Source organism: Mytilus edulis, chromosome 12 (genome assembly GCF_963676685.1).
Source record: "Mytilus edulis chromosome 12, xbMytEdul2.2, whole genome shotgun sequence".
NCBI classification, from domain to species: Eukaryota; Metazoa; Mollusca; class Bivalvia; order Mytilida; family Mytilidae; genus Mytilus; species Mytilus edulis.
This window is the reverse complement of record NC_092355.1, coordinates 18080313-18097941: the sequence shown is the minus strand read 5'-3', so window position 1 is coordinate 18097941 and position 17629 is coordinate 18080313. Positions and strand designations below refer to the sequence as shown.

At 32.7% G+C, this 17629-nt stretch overlaps 1 protein-coding gene across 1 annotated transcript in view; it reads right to left on the bottom strand.

Moving 5' to 3' along the window:
- Positions 1-2057: 2057 nt before the first annotated feature.
- The window catches only part of LOC139497481 (titin homolog), a 101130-nt gene continuing 85558 nt past the window's right edge, over positions 2058-17629 (bottom strand). Inside the window, exons 13-14 of the mRNA XM_071285710.1 lie at positions 15405-15884; positions 2058-10820 (exon numbers count right to left, since the gene is read on the bottom strand). Coding sequence (XP_071141811.1) covers positions 2058-10820; positions 15405-15884 — 9243 coding nt within the window. The remainder of the gene's footprint in view (positions 10821-15404; positions 15885-17629) is intronic.

Below are 17629 nucleotides of genomic sequence, written 5' to 3'. Positions count from 1 at the left end.
AAAAGTTTTGAATCTCAACCACTGAAAGCCACCATTTTACAATGCAATAAAATGAAGTTTTTCCAACTAATATACACAAATAACATACACATTCATGTTTCTATGGCACATATATAAATAATACACAAAATTAATATTCTTTGGTATGATAGAAACACATCTATTTTTAAAAATTAACACACATATATTGTTAACAATGTGGGGTAAACGGGTAAATTAGTGTGCCACAGAATTGTATTGTGAAACTGGTTCAATTACTATTTACAAAAATTCATGTTTATGAAACTATAATCCTGGTACCTTTGATAACTATTTGACCTTGAAAAATAAAATGGTATATTTACATTGAAATCATGAAATGTGATGAATAGCAGTAATTTGTCATGAAAAGTTGAACTATGAAAAACCTATTAAAGATATAATATTTCCTTAAATAAATAGCTTTGTAAGTGATAGTTTTTCTTGAGAGAGAAATTATCTGAGTTATCTCCCCTTACAAACAAAATTCCCATCTTTTGTTAGCATAGGCAAACAAAAAGTTTTGATTTCTATTATATGCAAATGCTTTTTCACTTAAGTGTATAACATAAAATGAATTGTCTCATCAGAGCTAGAGAAACATATCAAATATTCATGTACAAAGTTAATTCTAAATGAAAAAATTAGGACTTTAAAATTGTTTTGGAATGATATATAAAATTATTGAACCAGTTTTCACTCTAAACAGAAATGTGTACAACATGTGTCTAAAATGATTAGCAATATTAGCAGTGATAGCGTGATCTTGCTGAAAACCCTGATATATAACGAACTGCAGCTTCATAATGTACAATATCCACTACCATATTAGTCTATGAACAAGCTTCTAAAGTTTTTATTTTTCTTTCCAAAGTCTTATTTTTTTGTTACCTATCATTTATTTCTTTGGTATCGTGAACTCATAAAGTGGGCATATCAAATAAGACTAAATGACTCAAACAAGTTTTAGTTGGGCATGAATTAAAAAAAGGGGGGGGATACTTATGGAAAATGAACTAAAAAAATACAAAGTTTTTTTTTTTGAAAATGGAATTTTTAGTCACCATGTCTATAGAAATGAATAAGATTTTTAATTGAAGGCAAACAAGGGGTTTGGATGTATTTGGATTATCCTTATACGTCAACTCAAGGACATATAACTAACATAATATACGTCCTTGGTCAACTGCAATGATTTAACAATTTCATTACTCTCAATATCTAACACAATATTTATGCCTTTTCAAAATTAAAATATTTTACTACTTATAACTCATTTCAAGTTGAAATAATGAATCAAATAGAGTGTTAACTTCCATTCTCAATTTTATTCCTAATATTATTCCCAAACTAAATACATTTCACATTTGTTTAAGTAATACAAAGCTGCATATGTCAACTTAATCATGTTTGATTATGGACCAATAACGGAAATAGAAATAACAGAAATCTTCCATATTTTTAAAATTTGTTTTATTTTATTCAAGTGAAAATAAATTATTTTTTCACTAAAACTATTTTGATTTGATGGAAAATTAATTGCTTGTTCATATCAGATAAGAATTGAAACCACCGTGCAGAAAATGTTTCCATAATATATAATAATGGAATGTTCCAACCACCACGTGTGAAAAGTTTGTAGAGAAAACAAGAATTTCATTTTATATTCACGATTATGATTTGTATAGAATGCATTCAAAGAATCCAGAAGCCAGGAGATATAAATGATTATATATAGGCTAATGCACTATGGCAACTTTATGCCATTATATATATACATGAGAGAAGAACTGACTATATACAAGATCTTATGATTGTGCCAGCATGACATTTGGCTACTACTGAACATAACAATGTTCATGCTACTAATGCTAATACAGATGGTTAGACTGTACAATATCAAAAGTTAGGGTTCAAAGCGGACAAATTTACTTTGATTTAAGGATAAGGGATAGTTTCCATGGAATGATATTTTTGAAAAGTAAAAAATTTTTAATTGAAAATCCCACCCAAAATACTTTTTAGAGTGAAGCAACATTTTACATTTCTGGAGGGCTTTGTACATTCCTATTCTGGGTAAGATATCCCTTGAATCCAGCTTGTAAAAAGGGTACAGCTGTTTCATCAAAAATGGTTTTGTCACCGGAATCCATCTTTGAGAGTTTTTTAAGACGACGAGAATGTGACATATTACGTAAGATGAATCCTTTGAATGCTGCTTGAAGAATGATCACAGCCTCGTCTTTTAGTAAAGCACTAGACTGAATCTCATTGACTAGTTTACGAGAAAATGTTTCTATTGATAATTCACTTTCACTAGAATTGTGTGTAATTCTGGATGGATTTCGGAATTTATCTACACTCGGCAGGTCATGAAGTGTGTCCCTCGGGCTGGTTGGGTACTCGATGTCAGGATTTACAGTGTCGCTGGGAGATGGATCTTCAAATCTGCTACGGTGTGTGATAATATCATTAGGATTCTCATAGTCTTCTGAAGTGTGAACGTCAAATTTACCAGAACTTCCAATTTCAGAGACAGGTACTTGGTTATTATCCAAAAATGGAGAAGGCTCCTCATATCTTCTATACTGACTTGCTGTATCATTTATAACTTTTTCATCTGGAAAAAATGGGGATGGTTCCTCATATCTGCTGTCATCTTTATTTGGTAATGGTGTATCAACATTTTCTTGGTCATGAACCAGTGGGGAAGGTTCTTCAAACCTGTGTAAATTTGTATTGTTGTTCGTAGGAGAAGGTTCTTCAAACCTGTGTGTATTTGTATTGTCATTCATCTGAGAAAGCTCATCATACCTCTTTTTACTTAAAACTGGGCTAGCAGAGCTTTGAATAGGAGAAGGTTCCTCAAATCTTCTCCTTTCTGAAACTACAGTGTTTACGGGTTCCTCATCATGTGACTGAACTGGGGATGGTTCTTCGTATCGATTTCGACTAGCACTTTTTCCGTATTTGGAATGAGGAGTCTGATGTTGTGTTGATTCACGACTGCGATACAGATACTGGACAGGTTTGTCGTCTTGCTTCACCGAAGAACGATGTGTGTCAGTTGCGCTTACTTTTGACCTACTTCTCATGACATACTGCACTGGTACCTCTTCCTTACTGACATCAACTGGTTCCTGTCCTCCTCCAACATCACTGTGCTGACGATGGTAAGAGGACCTGACAGGGATATCATCTTCAACAAAATTGACCATTTCTCCATTAAAATTATAAGGCATTATGGGACTTTGTACTTCCTGTTTTGGGTGTTGAAAGGAACCACTAACCCTTATTTCATCAGGATTTGTTAACATGGGAACAGGTGAGGGATGTTTTGGGGAACTAGTGACTGGGCTTCGGTCTCTGTCATACTGGCACATTCTAGATATTAACCTGCGAGTGAGAAAACCTTTAAAGCAAGCTTGCAATTGTGATAATGCTTTCAACTGTGTTCTTTCATGAAAAAGTTGCTGGGATGGTTTAGTGGATTTTCTACGTCTAGATAATAAACTACGAAAACTTTCTTGTAAGTGTGAAAAGGAATCTACATGTGCTGTGGTGGAACGTGCCATAGATCTAAACTCATAATCATCGTTAGGGGGAACAAAAGGTTCATTTTTAATATCAAAAGTTTGTTCACGACTTATATTTGACAACGATGCTTGCAGTCTGCCAGTTCGAGGCCTGGAAGAACTTATACTTCCAGTTGTTTGCAGATCAAACCTAACTGCATTTCCCTCTACAAACAGAGGGGAATTGTCACCGATATTGCTTCTTTGTGAATAAGAAGAATATAGTCTTGGTTTCCTGTGTGCTTTTTTACGACTCAGATACCCACGGAAATGAGCCTGAATTTCGGTAGCAGCATTTATCCTACGATTTTCATTTACATGATTTCTTTTCATCACATCATATCTGTGTCTTTCTGAATATCCACGGAACTTTGACTGAATTTTTACAGCAGCTTTTTGCATTTCTTCTGCTTTTATCTGCTTGATTCTATTGTGAACATCTCTACGAAGCAAGTAACCATGGAAACATGCTTGAAGTTGCTCCACAGCCAAATTTCTGGTTTTCAATTGAATGTCTTTTCTTACTTTGAAACCTCTGAAATTTGACTGAATCGTAGCAGCAGCAGAACTTCTCCTTTCTTGTGCCAGGCTTTCATATTGTTGTCTTGCTCTGTAACCACGATAACCAGACTGTATTCTTGTAACAGCCTGTTTCTGCTGTAGGTATCCTTTTCTACCAAAATAGCCTCTTACACCAGCTTGGATTTTTGAAGCCGAACTGTTTCTGCGACTCATGTTTGCAGAAATGCTTCTTCTCGTCAAATAGCTTGAGAAATTTATTTGAAGCTCAGAAGCTGCTTTATGATACCTAGCAAGGGCAGAAACCCTTCTTCGCCGTATGTGCCACCTTTCAACGTATGCTTTAAAGGCTGCCTGCACTTCAGTTGCTGAGTCATCTCTTTTCAGTATTTGATGAAGTTTAGGAAAAGCTAATTTTCTTAATAGGAATCCATGGAAACTAGCCTGCACCTTATCAACAGAATCAGAGTAACCTTGCCTATTTACAGGAGTATCAAGTTTTCGCATTTCCATTAGTAAACGTTTATTAATGTCTTTACGCGCTAAAAAAGCACGGAAATTAGCTTGAAGGAATGTCAGAGAATCGTCTTTCTTTTCATTTACCTTAATACGCTTATATTCTTTGCGGTCCTTGTAACCACGATATCGGGATTGTATCGTGGTGGCCGCTTTGTCTCGCTCATGAATAAGTCCCAAAATGTCCATGACTTCCTCTTGAGCAACAGATCTAAGAGTCAGTAACTGTCTAGTGTTTTCACGCTTCTCTATTCGTCTACGAACTAAGAAACCCCGAGCTGCAGCCTGTATGGCAGTTATAGCTTCTGTTTTTCCGTCCAATCGTTTTGTCTGAAATTCATTGAAGTATTTGTTATTTCTATCCCTATCCTTAACCTTATGAATTCTACCACCACCATTTTGAATTGAGTTAAGTTTGGAAACGAACCATATAGTTTCTTTTTGCTTAGATTTTACAGAAGGACGATAATTTAATGCCCCATAATTAACAAGACCCACCCTACTTAAATATCCTCGAACAGTTGCTTGCAAGTGACTGTGTATGTAATACTCAATTGAATCAACACTAAACATTGAATTTTTATTTTGCTGATTTTTTAAAATAATAATTGTATTGGGAATTTCTAATTTTTCCTTTTCAATATTTGCCCTATGAGCTTTATATGAAGCTTGTATGACAACTGCAGCTTCATGTGCACTTTTATTTGGTTTAACTTCATTCTGACTTACTTCACTTTGATTTTGTTTATTGATACCTGTATCAACTGTATCAGTTGAGATAGTAACATCTTGTTCAATTTTTAGCAGCTCCAAATCTAGAGAAACTGATTTTTCATTCTCATTTGTATTTTGATTTTCACATTCTTGTTTATTTTCTTTACTTATTTGCTTGTCAGTGTTTTCTGTAGACAATTTAGTTTCATTTTCAAGGTCATGTTTACTACTCTCACTCACTATTTCTCTTTTGGGAGGTGGGTTTTCTTCTTTAATTACACTTAATTTATCAATACTTCTAGTAAATGACTTAGCCACTTTATAAACAGGTTTGCTGGACATGTGATTGGACCTATCATTACTTCTAGGACTTTTTAGCTTTGATTTGGTTTCAGAACTTAAAGTCACACTTGCTGAATCAAATATTGGTAGCTTAGCAGATGACAGTTTGGAATCTGGATTATCATGTAGGTTATCAACCTCAGCCTTGTCCTCAAAGGGATATGGCACAATTTTAAAATCTGACAAACCTTCAGCCTCCTTAGATTCACTTCGACCAGTCACAAAACCAGATTCTAATGAACTTGAAACACTTACACTATTTCTACAATGTTCCCCCTTTTTATCCTCTAAATCAATTGAAATGTTACATGTATCATTCTGTTGTGATAAGACACCTTCTAGTGCTGAAATCAAATAACGAGCGCTATCTGGGTTGATCTCTCTGAATTGTTTTTTGTATTGTACGCGAGTCTGGTGTGCTGCGTACGCAGCCTGAAGTGTTGTTATTGCTGCATTTAACCTTTTTTCTGTAAGTTGTGGTTTATTTTTTGACTTTGTAAAATTAACCTTCACAGCAGAATGATGCTGGTCTTTAGAGACTTTACATGCTTTTGCTAGGAATTTTTCATCCTTACTTATTTGTTCTCTACATAGCTTTCCTCTAAATGCAGCCTGGAGGACTGTAGCAGAATTTTCAAGCTTCTTTTTTGTGACCTTGACCCTTGACCTGAACCCTCTGAATTGGGACTGAATTAAAATTGCAGCCTTCTGCTTGATTTCACATTCAACCTTTGACTGAATTACCATGGCAGCAGATTCACTTTTAATATGTTTGTAATTCACCCTTGACCTATGACCCTTATACTGTGACTGAATAACAATAGCAGCAGCTTCTCTTTTCATATGTTGATATTTGACCCTCGACCTATAACCTTTGAAATGGGACTGAATTACCACAGCAGCAGAATCTCTGACCTCAATTTCATGTTCCACTTGCCTTTCGTAACAACTGTACGAAGAACCAATAATCAAACCAACCACATCAATAGCCTCTACATTTAAATCATGTTTAATCATTTCTAAGTTGGACCTATATTTTTTAAATGCTGTTTGAATGACTTTAGCTGCCTTTTGTTCATCCATTTTTGTCCTGTGATTTAAACGTGAAATTTTACCTCTTACACTTGCAGAAAGAGCAGTAACTGCTTCAGTCTTTTTCACATGTTTCTTAAATACTAACCAAGCTTTCAAAGATTTCAGAATCAAAACTTTTGCCTTTTCTTTCTTTTCTTTTTGTTTTCTGTATTGCTTTCTTGCTATAAAACCCTTATATTTTGATTGAATCACAGTTGCTGCTTTCTCCTTTCTTTCTAGTTCTTTTTTAAGAATCAACTGTTTGAAAGCTCTCTGAATTATCCTTGAAGCCCAATCTGCCCTTTCCCTCTGTTTAACATAGCCCTTCCTGATATGAAAGCCCCTGAAGTGTTTCTGAATAATAACTGCTGCTTTGGATTTGTATAAAGACTGATCTTCTGTTTTTAGTTGCTTGCTGTGTACATTTTGTACATCAGTCACAGCTGAGTCAATAACTTCCTTTTCCCAATTTTCACTTTCTTGTTTACAAAGATGTTTTGATTTAAAGTTTTTCCTAATAATTGCTAATGTGTCATCTGATTTTTCATTTTGTTTAAGCCAATCAAATCCCTTCTTTCTACTTAAGTAGGCATGGCAAGAAGCTTGTATAATGGTACAGACTACATATTGTTGTTCAGTTTTGTTCAGTGTATACTTTCTATATGCATTTTGAATTTTGGTTGCTGCTGCATTTTCAATCAAACTTCGTTTTGGTTCAGTTGTGTTTTGTTTATGCTTTTTGTATGCATTTTGAATTTTGGTTGCTGCTTTATTTTCAGTTTTGTTCCTTTTGTGGCTTTTGTATGCTTTCTGAATCTTAGCTGCAGCTGCATTTTGATTTAAACTAAGTTCTCGTTTTGTTTGGTACTGCTTATGCTTTTTGTATGCAATTTGGATTTTCGTTGCCGCTGCATTTTCAATTAGACTTGGTTTTGGTTCAGTTTTGTTCCCTTTATGCTTTTTGTATGCATTTTGAATTTTCGTTGCTGCTGCATTTTCAATAAAACTAAGTTTTTGTTCTGTTTTTGTTTTCTTATGCTTTCTGTATGCTATTTGAATTTGTGTTGCTGTTGTATTTTCAATTGAAATTGGTGTTTGTTTTTCTTTGTCATCTGGGATTGTTTTAGTGCCTTCAAAGTCTTCATTGATTTTTTTTATCACAGAGTCTTCATCTTCAATTTCTTTTCCTATAACTGTCAGATCTCTTTTACATTCCCCATTTATTATTTCAATTCTTGAAACTGAACCAAAAGTTACCTGTTTTTTCACATGGAGCTTTTTGTCTTGAATTCTGACCTTATCCATTTTCCTAACCCTATAACCTCTAAACACGGCTTGAATTTTGACTGCAGCATCATTCTGACAAATTGCTTCAACCTCTGTGTCATCATCAAAAGTATGAAATTCAAGATGCTTACGTAAAATCATACCCCTAACTGCTGCTTGGAGAACAGTCACTTCGTCAGAATTATTCTGAAATTTCATTTTCTGAACAGCATAAGACCTAGACAAATGACCTTTGACCCCTGCCTGAAGATATGTAGTGGCCGAGTGTTTTATTTTAATCAATTCTAACTCTATACTTTCATCTTCAATTTCTCTCAATAAACTGGTATCTTTCTTTTTCCAATCAATTTCAACACTTTCATCAAAGGTACCAGTTCTGCTTGTTTTCAAGATAGATTCAGTATCTAGAGTATCAGAGTCCCCAAAACTACCCAAGTGGCCTAAGTTTGATAATTTTCCACACCGACTATCAACCTCCATTCTACCACTATTATCATATTCAAAATTGACTGTCAGACTCTCCCCATCCCCTGGGGATCGTGTATGTAAGTCAGTATCAATAAAGTCGTCCCCGTCAAGTGGTTCACTAGCCTGGCTGTCAGTGGCAGACCTTAGCCCTTCCATGTTTGAATTGTCAGATTTTCTAACTTCAAAATATGGAAAACTTTTATGACGTTTAGACCTAGCAACGAAAATAGGAAACATCTTTTCCATATCGGATTCCAACATTTCTGGAAAAGTATGATGCTTGATCATAGACCCAAGGAAAGCTGGAATTGCTTCAGCACTCTTACACCGACTTGAGTCTAAGTTGCCATTGTCTGTTTTCTCAATTGTCCCGAGCTTGTCACATTTTAAACTGTCCTCAGCAAAAGACAAAGATTTGGGTAAAATAACTATAGGCAATCTTGAATTATTCAAAACTTCTAAATTCTGTATTCTCAAGTCACTCATTTTACCAAAAGTTTTTGAACGTCTAAGAGCAAGTTTTATATCTTCTATATTTGCTGGTATTAAAGGGTCTAAATTGAATGAAGACCTTTTGATGTGCATTTTTTTATCATCAACAAACGTGACAGCTTTACATGATAGCAGTTTAGGTAGTTTTAAGTCTGGTTTGTTTTCCTTATGCGATATTACAATTTGGCTATTTTGCTTGGGTAACATCAAAGGTACACTCTCTTCCTTTGACTTTGATAAATGTTTACTATTTTCTTTTGACAATATCAGTGTTTGACTATTTTCCTTGGACAATGTTATATCTTGACTCTTTTCCTTAGATATTGTTAAAATTTTACTATTTTCTTTGGACATTGTTAAATTTTGACTATTTTCCTTGGACAATGTTAATTTTTGACTATTTTCCTTGGGCAATGTTAAATTTTGACTGTTTTCCTTGGACAATGTTAAATTTTGACTATTTTCCTTGGGCAATGTTAAATTTTGACTATTTTCCTTGGGAAATATTACATTTTGTCTTGATTCCATGGGTAATCTTAAATTTTGACTATTTTCCTGTGACAGTGTTAAATTTTCCATTGAATTCTTACCATCAAGTTTAACTTCATCACAATGAGAATCTACTGTGCTTTCAGATGATTGTAGTGAACATCCTACAATATTGCTACCTTGACTATTTTCCTTTTTTAGTGTCTTATCACAACTCTCATTTTGAGCCTCAGTTTGATTTTCTATAAGGTTAATATCATCACTAACTTTAGTCTCTTCTTTGTTTACAGTTTCCCTATCAGACTGGTACCCCTTTGGACTAAATGAATCAACACTGGTCCCAATCCCTTCACTCTCCCTTAAATCAACATGTGTTCCACCTCTACTACGTTTACTTTTCTGGGATATGTTAGACACAGTTTTTGACATACTTGAATCTAAAGGAGCTATTTGATCATTAACATTGTGACTTGAAAGATTGCTTTTTGAAAAACTTAAATGAGATTTAGTTCTTTCACTTTTTGATAGCCTTGAGGGAGATTTTGTACTTTCACTTTTATCTAAAATTGAAGGAGAATTTGTACTTTCTATTTGAGCTAATATTTTAACAGATTTTGTACTTTCACTTTGTTCATTAAATTCACCATTTTCAGCAAGATCATCTACATTAAGTAAATTGTTAGACAACTGTTTATCATGATTATCACAAAATACCTTTTTCTTTTTCACTTCTTTTCTTGCTTGGTGTCCTCTGAAACCAGCTTGTATTTTTGTTGCAGCTTTTTCTTCTTCTTCATTTTTTACTTTTTCTTTCTTTTTTAGATCTATTTCTTTCCTCGCTTGATTTCCACGGAATCCTGCTTGTATTTTAGTCGCAGCTTTCTCCTCTTCATTTTTCGTTTCTGTCCTTTGCTGTTTCTTTTGATTTATTTCCTGCCGAGCTTTGTGTCCGCGGAATCCTGCCTGGATTTTCGTAACAGCAACTTCTTCTTCTGTATTCTTCTCTGTTCTTTTTACCTTTTTATCTGCAATTTCTTTTCGAGCTTTGTGACCACGATAACTCGATTGAATTTTAATTGCAGCTGCGTCTTCTTTTGTATTTTTCACATCACGTACCTGTTTTTTCTGGTTGATTTCCTTGCGAGCCTGATGGCCGCGGAAACCTGCCTGAATCTTTGTTGCAGCTTGATTTTCCTCTTTGGCTGCTTTGGCTCTCAGCTCATCTTCTTTCTTCTTTTTTTCATCTGTTTCCTTCTTTGTCTTTAAGTCGTTGACCTCTTTTCTGGCCTGGTGACCTCTGTAGTTGGCCTGTATTTTTGTTGCAGCCTTTGGAAAAAGAATGTATATTTAACAGCAATGTCAAAAACAGACACTTACCTATACAGAGATGTAATTGATAAAATTATAGATTTAAAAAACCACTTGCAGTAAACAGTGTATGCTGAAGCAATATCTGAATGTGATTTGCAATTACTGTATATTCAAATGTGTAATCCCATATCCAAATACACATGTGGTAAATACTATATATCAGCTATTTTCTTGAGCATTTCAACTCAATAAGATTGGACAGGATTTTGATTTTAACATTTCAAAGGAAAATTAAATAAGAACTTTAGATAATTATTAATTAGATATAAGCGCAGATAACTTGCTTGTTTTATAGAGAAAAAAAAATAAAGCCTACAAGAAAATGACCTGATATACAATATCTGTCTTCAGTGAAAACCAGTTTTAACAATTTTCATAATATCATATTGCCAATGAGTGTGTGTTTTCGGTTTAAATGATATAGTGTTTTTTTTATACCTCCATTCAGTTTTTTCACCATATCTGTAAAATGATTTCCAAACTTAATATTTTAAGAGGATATTTTTATTTGATATCAGAGGCAGTGTTTCTTTTAGTTGAGGTTTGTTGTATATGTTGCTCAATCTTGTGTTTTTAGTGCTTTGTTCACTATACTTATAAAAAAAGAAGATGTGGTATGACTGTTTGTCTTTTCATGTCATGTTTTTTATCTTTTGGTCATGGCTACGTATGTCCTGTTTTTTACATGAAATTTTTAATATCTTATTTAATTTTTCATGATCCATAAATATAAAACATTGATTTAAGATAAATGAGACGTTTTGTTGATAAGTCTACTCACCCTTGTTGAAAATATATCATTATTGAATAAAATTCACTCTTTCAGAATCTAAAAGGATTATGGGTAATGTCATTGTTCAGATCAGAAAGTCATGTAATTGGTTGAATTTCCATTGTTTATGATGATTTTGACCAATCATATTGTTTTGATATACTTTTGAAAATATTACCCAGAATGCATTAGATTCTGAAAAGGTGAATCCCAGCAGAAGTCAGCATTTGTAAAGATGTCAAACAAAGATGATGAAAGCAGAAACTGGAACATTCATGCAAACAGTAATGTCATGGTTACAGGAAAAGAGATTATGATAGAAATCTGATATAATTGGAAAAGAAAGAAAGACAAAAATAGGTATTAGCTAAATTAAGAATTGAGGTGATGGCTAAGGCCAATACAAATAAATGAACAGGATGTGTAAGCTTGTGGCAAGAGTTCAAAACTGAAACAACCGCCAGGAACATTCAAATGAACAAAATAATGTGTAATGCTAGGCAAAGTTAAGCACTGGAAAGACCAAGAGTAACAAATACAGGTTAATGTAATTTTTTGGAAGTAGATGATTAGTCAATTGAGATCGAAGCCAAGCTATAGATAACCTTCTTATACCACTCGGCCAAAGAGGCCTGTAAAGAAGAGATCCAAGCCAAGCTATAGATAACCTTCTTATACCACTCGGCCAAAGAGGCCTGTAAAGAAGAGATCGAAGCCAAGCTATAGATAACCTTCTTATACCACTCGGCCAAAGAGGCCTGTAAAGAAGAGATCGAAGCCAAGCTATAGATAACCTTCTTACACCACTCGGCCAAAGAGGCCTGTAAAGAAACAAAGTGACATAGGAAAGAACCATGCATTCATTTCATTTCATAATATCCATAAATGAAGATTTTGGAAAGTTGTGTTTTGTATAATATTCATTGATGTTGTCTGTCTGATTTTTTATTTCCTATTTTGCAGTGGTATTGTTGGTTTTTGTAAAACAAGAGTTTTGGTTGTCTCTTTGGTTTCTTCTGCCAGTTACTTTCTGAATACTTGTATAATATCATGGCTAACCATACACCAGATTATCCTGGGTAAACCATCAATCACTGTTAATATTTAAGGTGGTACCCAACACTAAATTAACTAAAATTAATTTGGCTCGTTTCTTAAAATTTTGACAAAGTATTTACTTTGACCCTTTTACAAAAATATAAAAATTTCAAAAAATTTGAACCAACCGTTTTATCGGAAAAATTACACTGGTTATATAGCAGTTTGACAAAAACTTATTTGGATCACTGAGAAGCTTAATATTCCCTTAACAACACAACGTAATTAAAACGTTTATCTGATTTTACAGAGTTATCTCCCTGTAGTGTTAGGTACCACCTTAAACTAAAAAATATCAAAGTTCACCTGACACATTTTTTTTATGTAACTGACAAACCTTTTTAACATACAAAGATTAGTGTGTACACAAAACTGGTTCAACCAAACCATAATGTTGTACCTATTCCAAATCAGGCTATTTGAACTGCAAGTTATTTGTTGTTGTTGCTAGCCTATGTTTGTATACAATTGAGAATGGAAATGGGGAATGTGTCAAAGAGACAATAACCCAACCATAGAACAGACAACAGCAGAAGGTCACCATGTATGTTTACTTTTTGGTGGAGTTGGGTGTTTGTGTGTTTTGTTGTTCTGTTAAATAATTTGTATTATTCCTGATACATGTATTATAAAAATTGCCAATGAGACAACTTTCCACAAGAGACGAAATGAAACAGAAACTAACAAATATAAATCACATTACACCCTTCAACAATGAGCAAAACCCATACCACATAGTCAGCTATAAAAGACCCAGAAATGACAAACGAAAAACAATTCAAACAAGAAAATCAACAGCCTGATTTATGTACAAATAATGAACAAAAAACAATTATGTTTACTTTACCACTCAAACTTGTGGTCTACAAATGACCTAACACATATTATGTGCACTGAAATGGCTGACCAGGTTTAAACTTTAGAAGACGTGTTGCATCACTGAAATGGGTGAAATATTTATCAGAAGAAGGTAAGTTTAAAAAAGAAAGAATTCAACCTGCATGACATATGCAAAGTTGTGTCAAAGTTGACAAGAAAAGATATGGAAGACAGAAGAGAACATGAAATGATTTATTAGATGAAATGCATTAATATAAGAATGAATGTGATAAAGTAAAAAAAAAAAAATTACAATGAAGAAATTATAAAATATATAAGGAACATGTGTCAAAATTTCCTTTTTCCAATTTTGAAGGACTCTGGGTAATAAGAAATATAATTTATACACCAAATAGAAAATATAGAGTTATGCCTTTTGCCAAAATTTCAGTACCTTGGGATTTGAAACATGTTAGTGATTACATATAGACACAGATTGAATCCATAGATAAATTTTTAAAAGGCATAATAATTTACTATTAAAAAATCCCAACCAATATTAGTTAGTCCTGAAATGTTTGTTTTGTTTTTATTCTTCTCAAGTTTCCCCCTTTTTTCCCTAAATGAAAATAATCAGAACTTTATCATCCAAAGTCCCCCTAAAAAAAGACCCAATGGGTTAATGGTGGATGTATAAGAGTATTCTAGTTAAATTAACTGGGCCTTACCAAATATTTGTTAATTCAACATATTTTCTTTTTCATTAGTATATAAATTCAAAGGTAATCAAGGGTCTTGTTGATTCAGAAATAAAATAAAATATGGAAAATTGATATGGAAAAGAACATTAATGAAAAGAAATACACATAAGATAATGAAATATTGTTAACTTGACCTCTGCCATTTTCCTTATGAAAAAAATATTACTTTTCAAAGCCTTTTTCCAATTTATAGTTATTTTTTATTTACCTTAGTATGAAACAAAAAAACAACTTCTTGGTTATTACCAAAAAATAATTTCATGACATATTTTTTTCATTACTTTTATAGCTATATGCCACCATATACTTTAATTTTTGTTTTTACTTTATTCTAATTCAAACATGACTTGAGTTGTAAAACACCTATCTTTCTCTTCTACAAAAGCACCATAAACTTGATATTTTTCCATGAGAAATGATAAAACAAATAAAATAAAAAATTTCAAACAATCTGATTGGCTAAAGGTCAAGTTAAACAATATGGAACAATGACAAGGTATAGATGAAGAAAGAAGAAAGTACAGAGTTGGATGATAGCAACAAAAATTTTCAAAATAAGATGATTACAAAAAGTTTGATGTTAGCAACAAATTTTCAAAATTTGAAAATTACAAAAACTTTGATATAAGCAACATTCGTTTTAAAATTTGAAAATTACAGACTGTTTGATGTTAGCAACAAATTTTTCGAAATTTAAAAATTAAAGAAAGTTTAATGATAGCAAAATTTGTTTTAAAATTTAAAAATTACAGACGGTTTGATGTTAGCAGCAAATTTTCAAAATTTGAAAATTACAGAAAGTTTGATGTTAGCAACAAATTTTCAAAATTTGAAAATTAAAGAAAGTTTGATGTTATCAAAAAATTTTCAAATTTTGAAAATTACAGACTGTTTGATGTTAGCAACAATTGTTTTAAAATTTGAAAATTACAGAAAGTTCGATGTTAGCAACAGAATGTTTGATGTTAGCAACAAATTTTCAAAACTTGAAAATTACAGAAAGTTTGATGTTAGCAACAGTTGTTTTAAAATTTGAAAATTACACTAAGTTGGATTTTAGCAACATAATTTGTCCTTAGTAATGTCTACCTGGTGTTCCTCGTGAGGTGTTGGATCCTTCTTGTCTTTCGTTGGTGACGGTGATTTGGCTGGTGAGGCAGCCTTGTTGTTAACTGGTGACTTGGCTGGACTAACAGACCTTCTGTCTGTTGGCGATTTAGACGGAGGGGCAGCTTTGTTATCTTTTGGTGTAGATGAACGCACAGAATCATGATTACTATAATTTTTATTATCCTTAGGGGGTTCCTGTTTTTTTACATCATTCTTTGTGGTATTAGGTGGGGGTGCTTTACTGTTTGACTTGTAAGTGCTTTGTTTGGTATTTTGTTGCACTGTTTTGTTTTGAGAATTGTTGACGACTGGTTTACTCTGTTCCCCTTTAGCCTGTGACCTGTCACCGTTTTGAATTGTCCTGCTGTGCGATTGATCTGCTTGTGACCTGTCACCATTTTGAATCGTCCTGCTGTGCGAGTGATCTGCTTGCTTCGTGGGTGCCTTGTTGTTTATATCCTATCAGTGTATCATAGCAATAGTTAAAACACACACAACAAACATGTGAGCAAATCAAAATATATGTGAGACACAAAATCATGAGCAATGCATTTTTTTTTCACTTCAACACCAAGCATGTATTTAGTTAGTATGGACGATAGGGAGAATGAAAGACAAGCAAGGAAACTACTATTTGCAGCATTCAAATGGTTTTCTTGGTAGTAAATAATACAAGGCAATAGTTTTTGTAAATTCAGAATTTTTGTGCGCATTATAATTGCTATTTTTGAAAAATGGGGGAAATGTGTGATCAATTATCGAGATTTTAAAAAATGTGGTATACAAATAATTGTATCAAAATCTACAATGCCTGATATCTTTTCCATCACAATATTTGGAATAATTGAAACATTGCAATTTACAGTACATTTAATGCTTGAAGGCATATCTCTGCTTTTTCCATATATTTGTTTTTTCTATTTAGAGTTGTCTTCCCCTTTTCAGCACTGATTGTAAAATTTATATTTATCATGTTTTCATTTGGAAATAGATCATGCTTTGTTTGAAGGTTTGTCTATATTCATAATAGGTAAATTGGATAAAACACCTTCCAAATTGTTAAGACAAAAAAATAATACTGTTACCATTGGATGCCATGAAACAAGGGAAAATCAACTCTAAGAATTGGGAAAAATTCTATCCAAATGTAAGCAAGAAGAAATAAGCAGTTTTAAATGATCTGCCAAAAGGAATTCTTAGCACAAAAATATCAGGAATCACATGGTAGGATGTTCTACATACTTTATAATTATTGATGGGATATTTGTACTCATTGTAATGGATTTTCAGTTCTACATACTGTGGATGTATAATTATTGATTGGATATTTAGATTCATTGTAACGGATTTTAATGGATTTCATAAGGACAGGATGTACTGTGTTATATAATGGTTCCTGAACTGATTTTTTTTTAAAAGTTATTCTGTGATTGGTGTTGTACACAGAACACTGTAACTTCAAACCATGTGATTCCGTACATTTATACTGGTTATTGTCTAATTTTATTCATTTTAAATATCTAAATTTTAACCATAAGAATGCTGCAAATAAGTTATGAAAGAATGATATAATAACGTTGAAAAAAAAATGTCCGTTTAACAGAAACATAGTTTCAAATAACAACACTCAGTTTTGCCTTTTGGTTTTCATATTGTCATTTATATTATGCATTTCATTTTTTCATATGTACTGTTATTGGAGGAAAAAACCAAAGTAAAGGATAATTTTGTTTTTCTCCAAATATAACAAAAGCAATAAATATTTTCCCAGGAAAATTAGCCCAGAAAGTAGTGGTTAAACAAAAAACTTTGTTATAGGAAATTACTGCAATTGCCATTTTAAGATCCATTCTTAATTTCAAATTTATTGTAAATGCTATATGTGCAATGCATCTCTACAAGTTATAAAGCAAAAGGCAAAATATAATAATAAAAAAAATCTAGCAAAAATTGTCAACATGTAGGAAAATACCAATTATACAAAAAGTCAGCTTGAAAATAATACCACAGTAAATTCAGAAATAATTGCAAAAATGCAACCAGGTTAAAATAGCAATAATTAAAACTGGAATTTTGTATTTTTTTTATATGAAATAGACAGGACTTTTCTCAATATCACAAAAATTAAAATCGCATTTTAGTCCAGAATGACAAAATTGCAATAATAAATGCACGCAATAATTTCTGAATTTACAGTAGTCTGA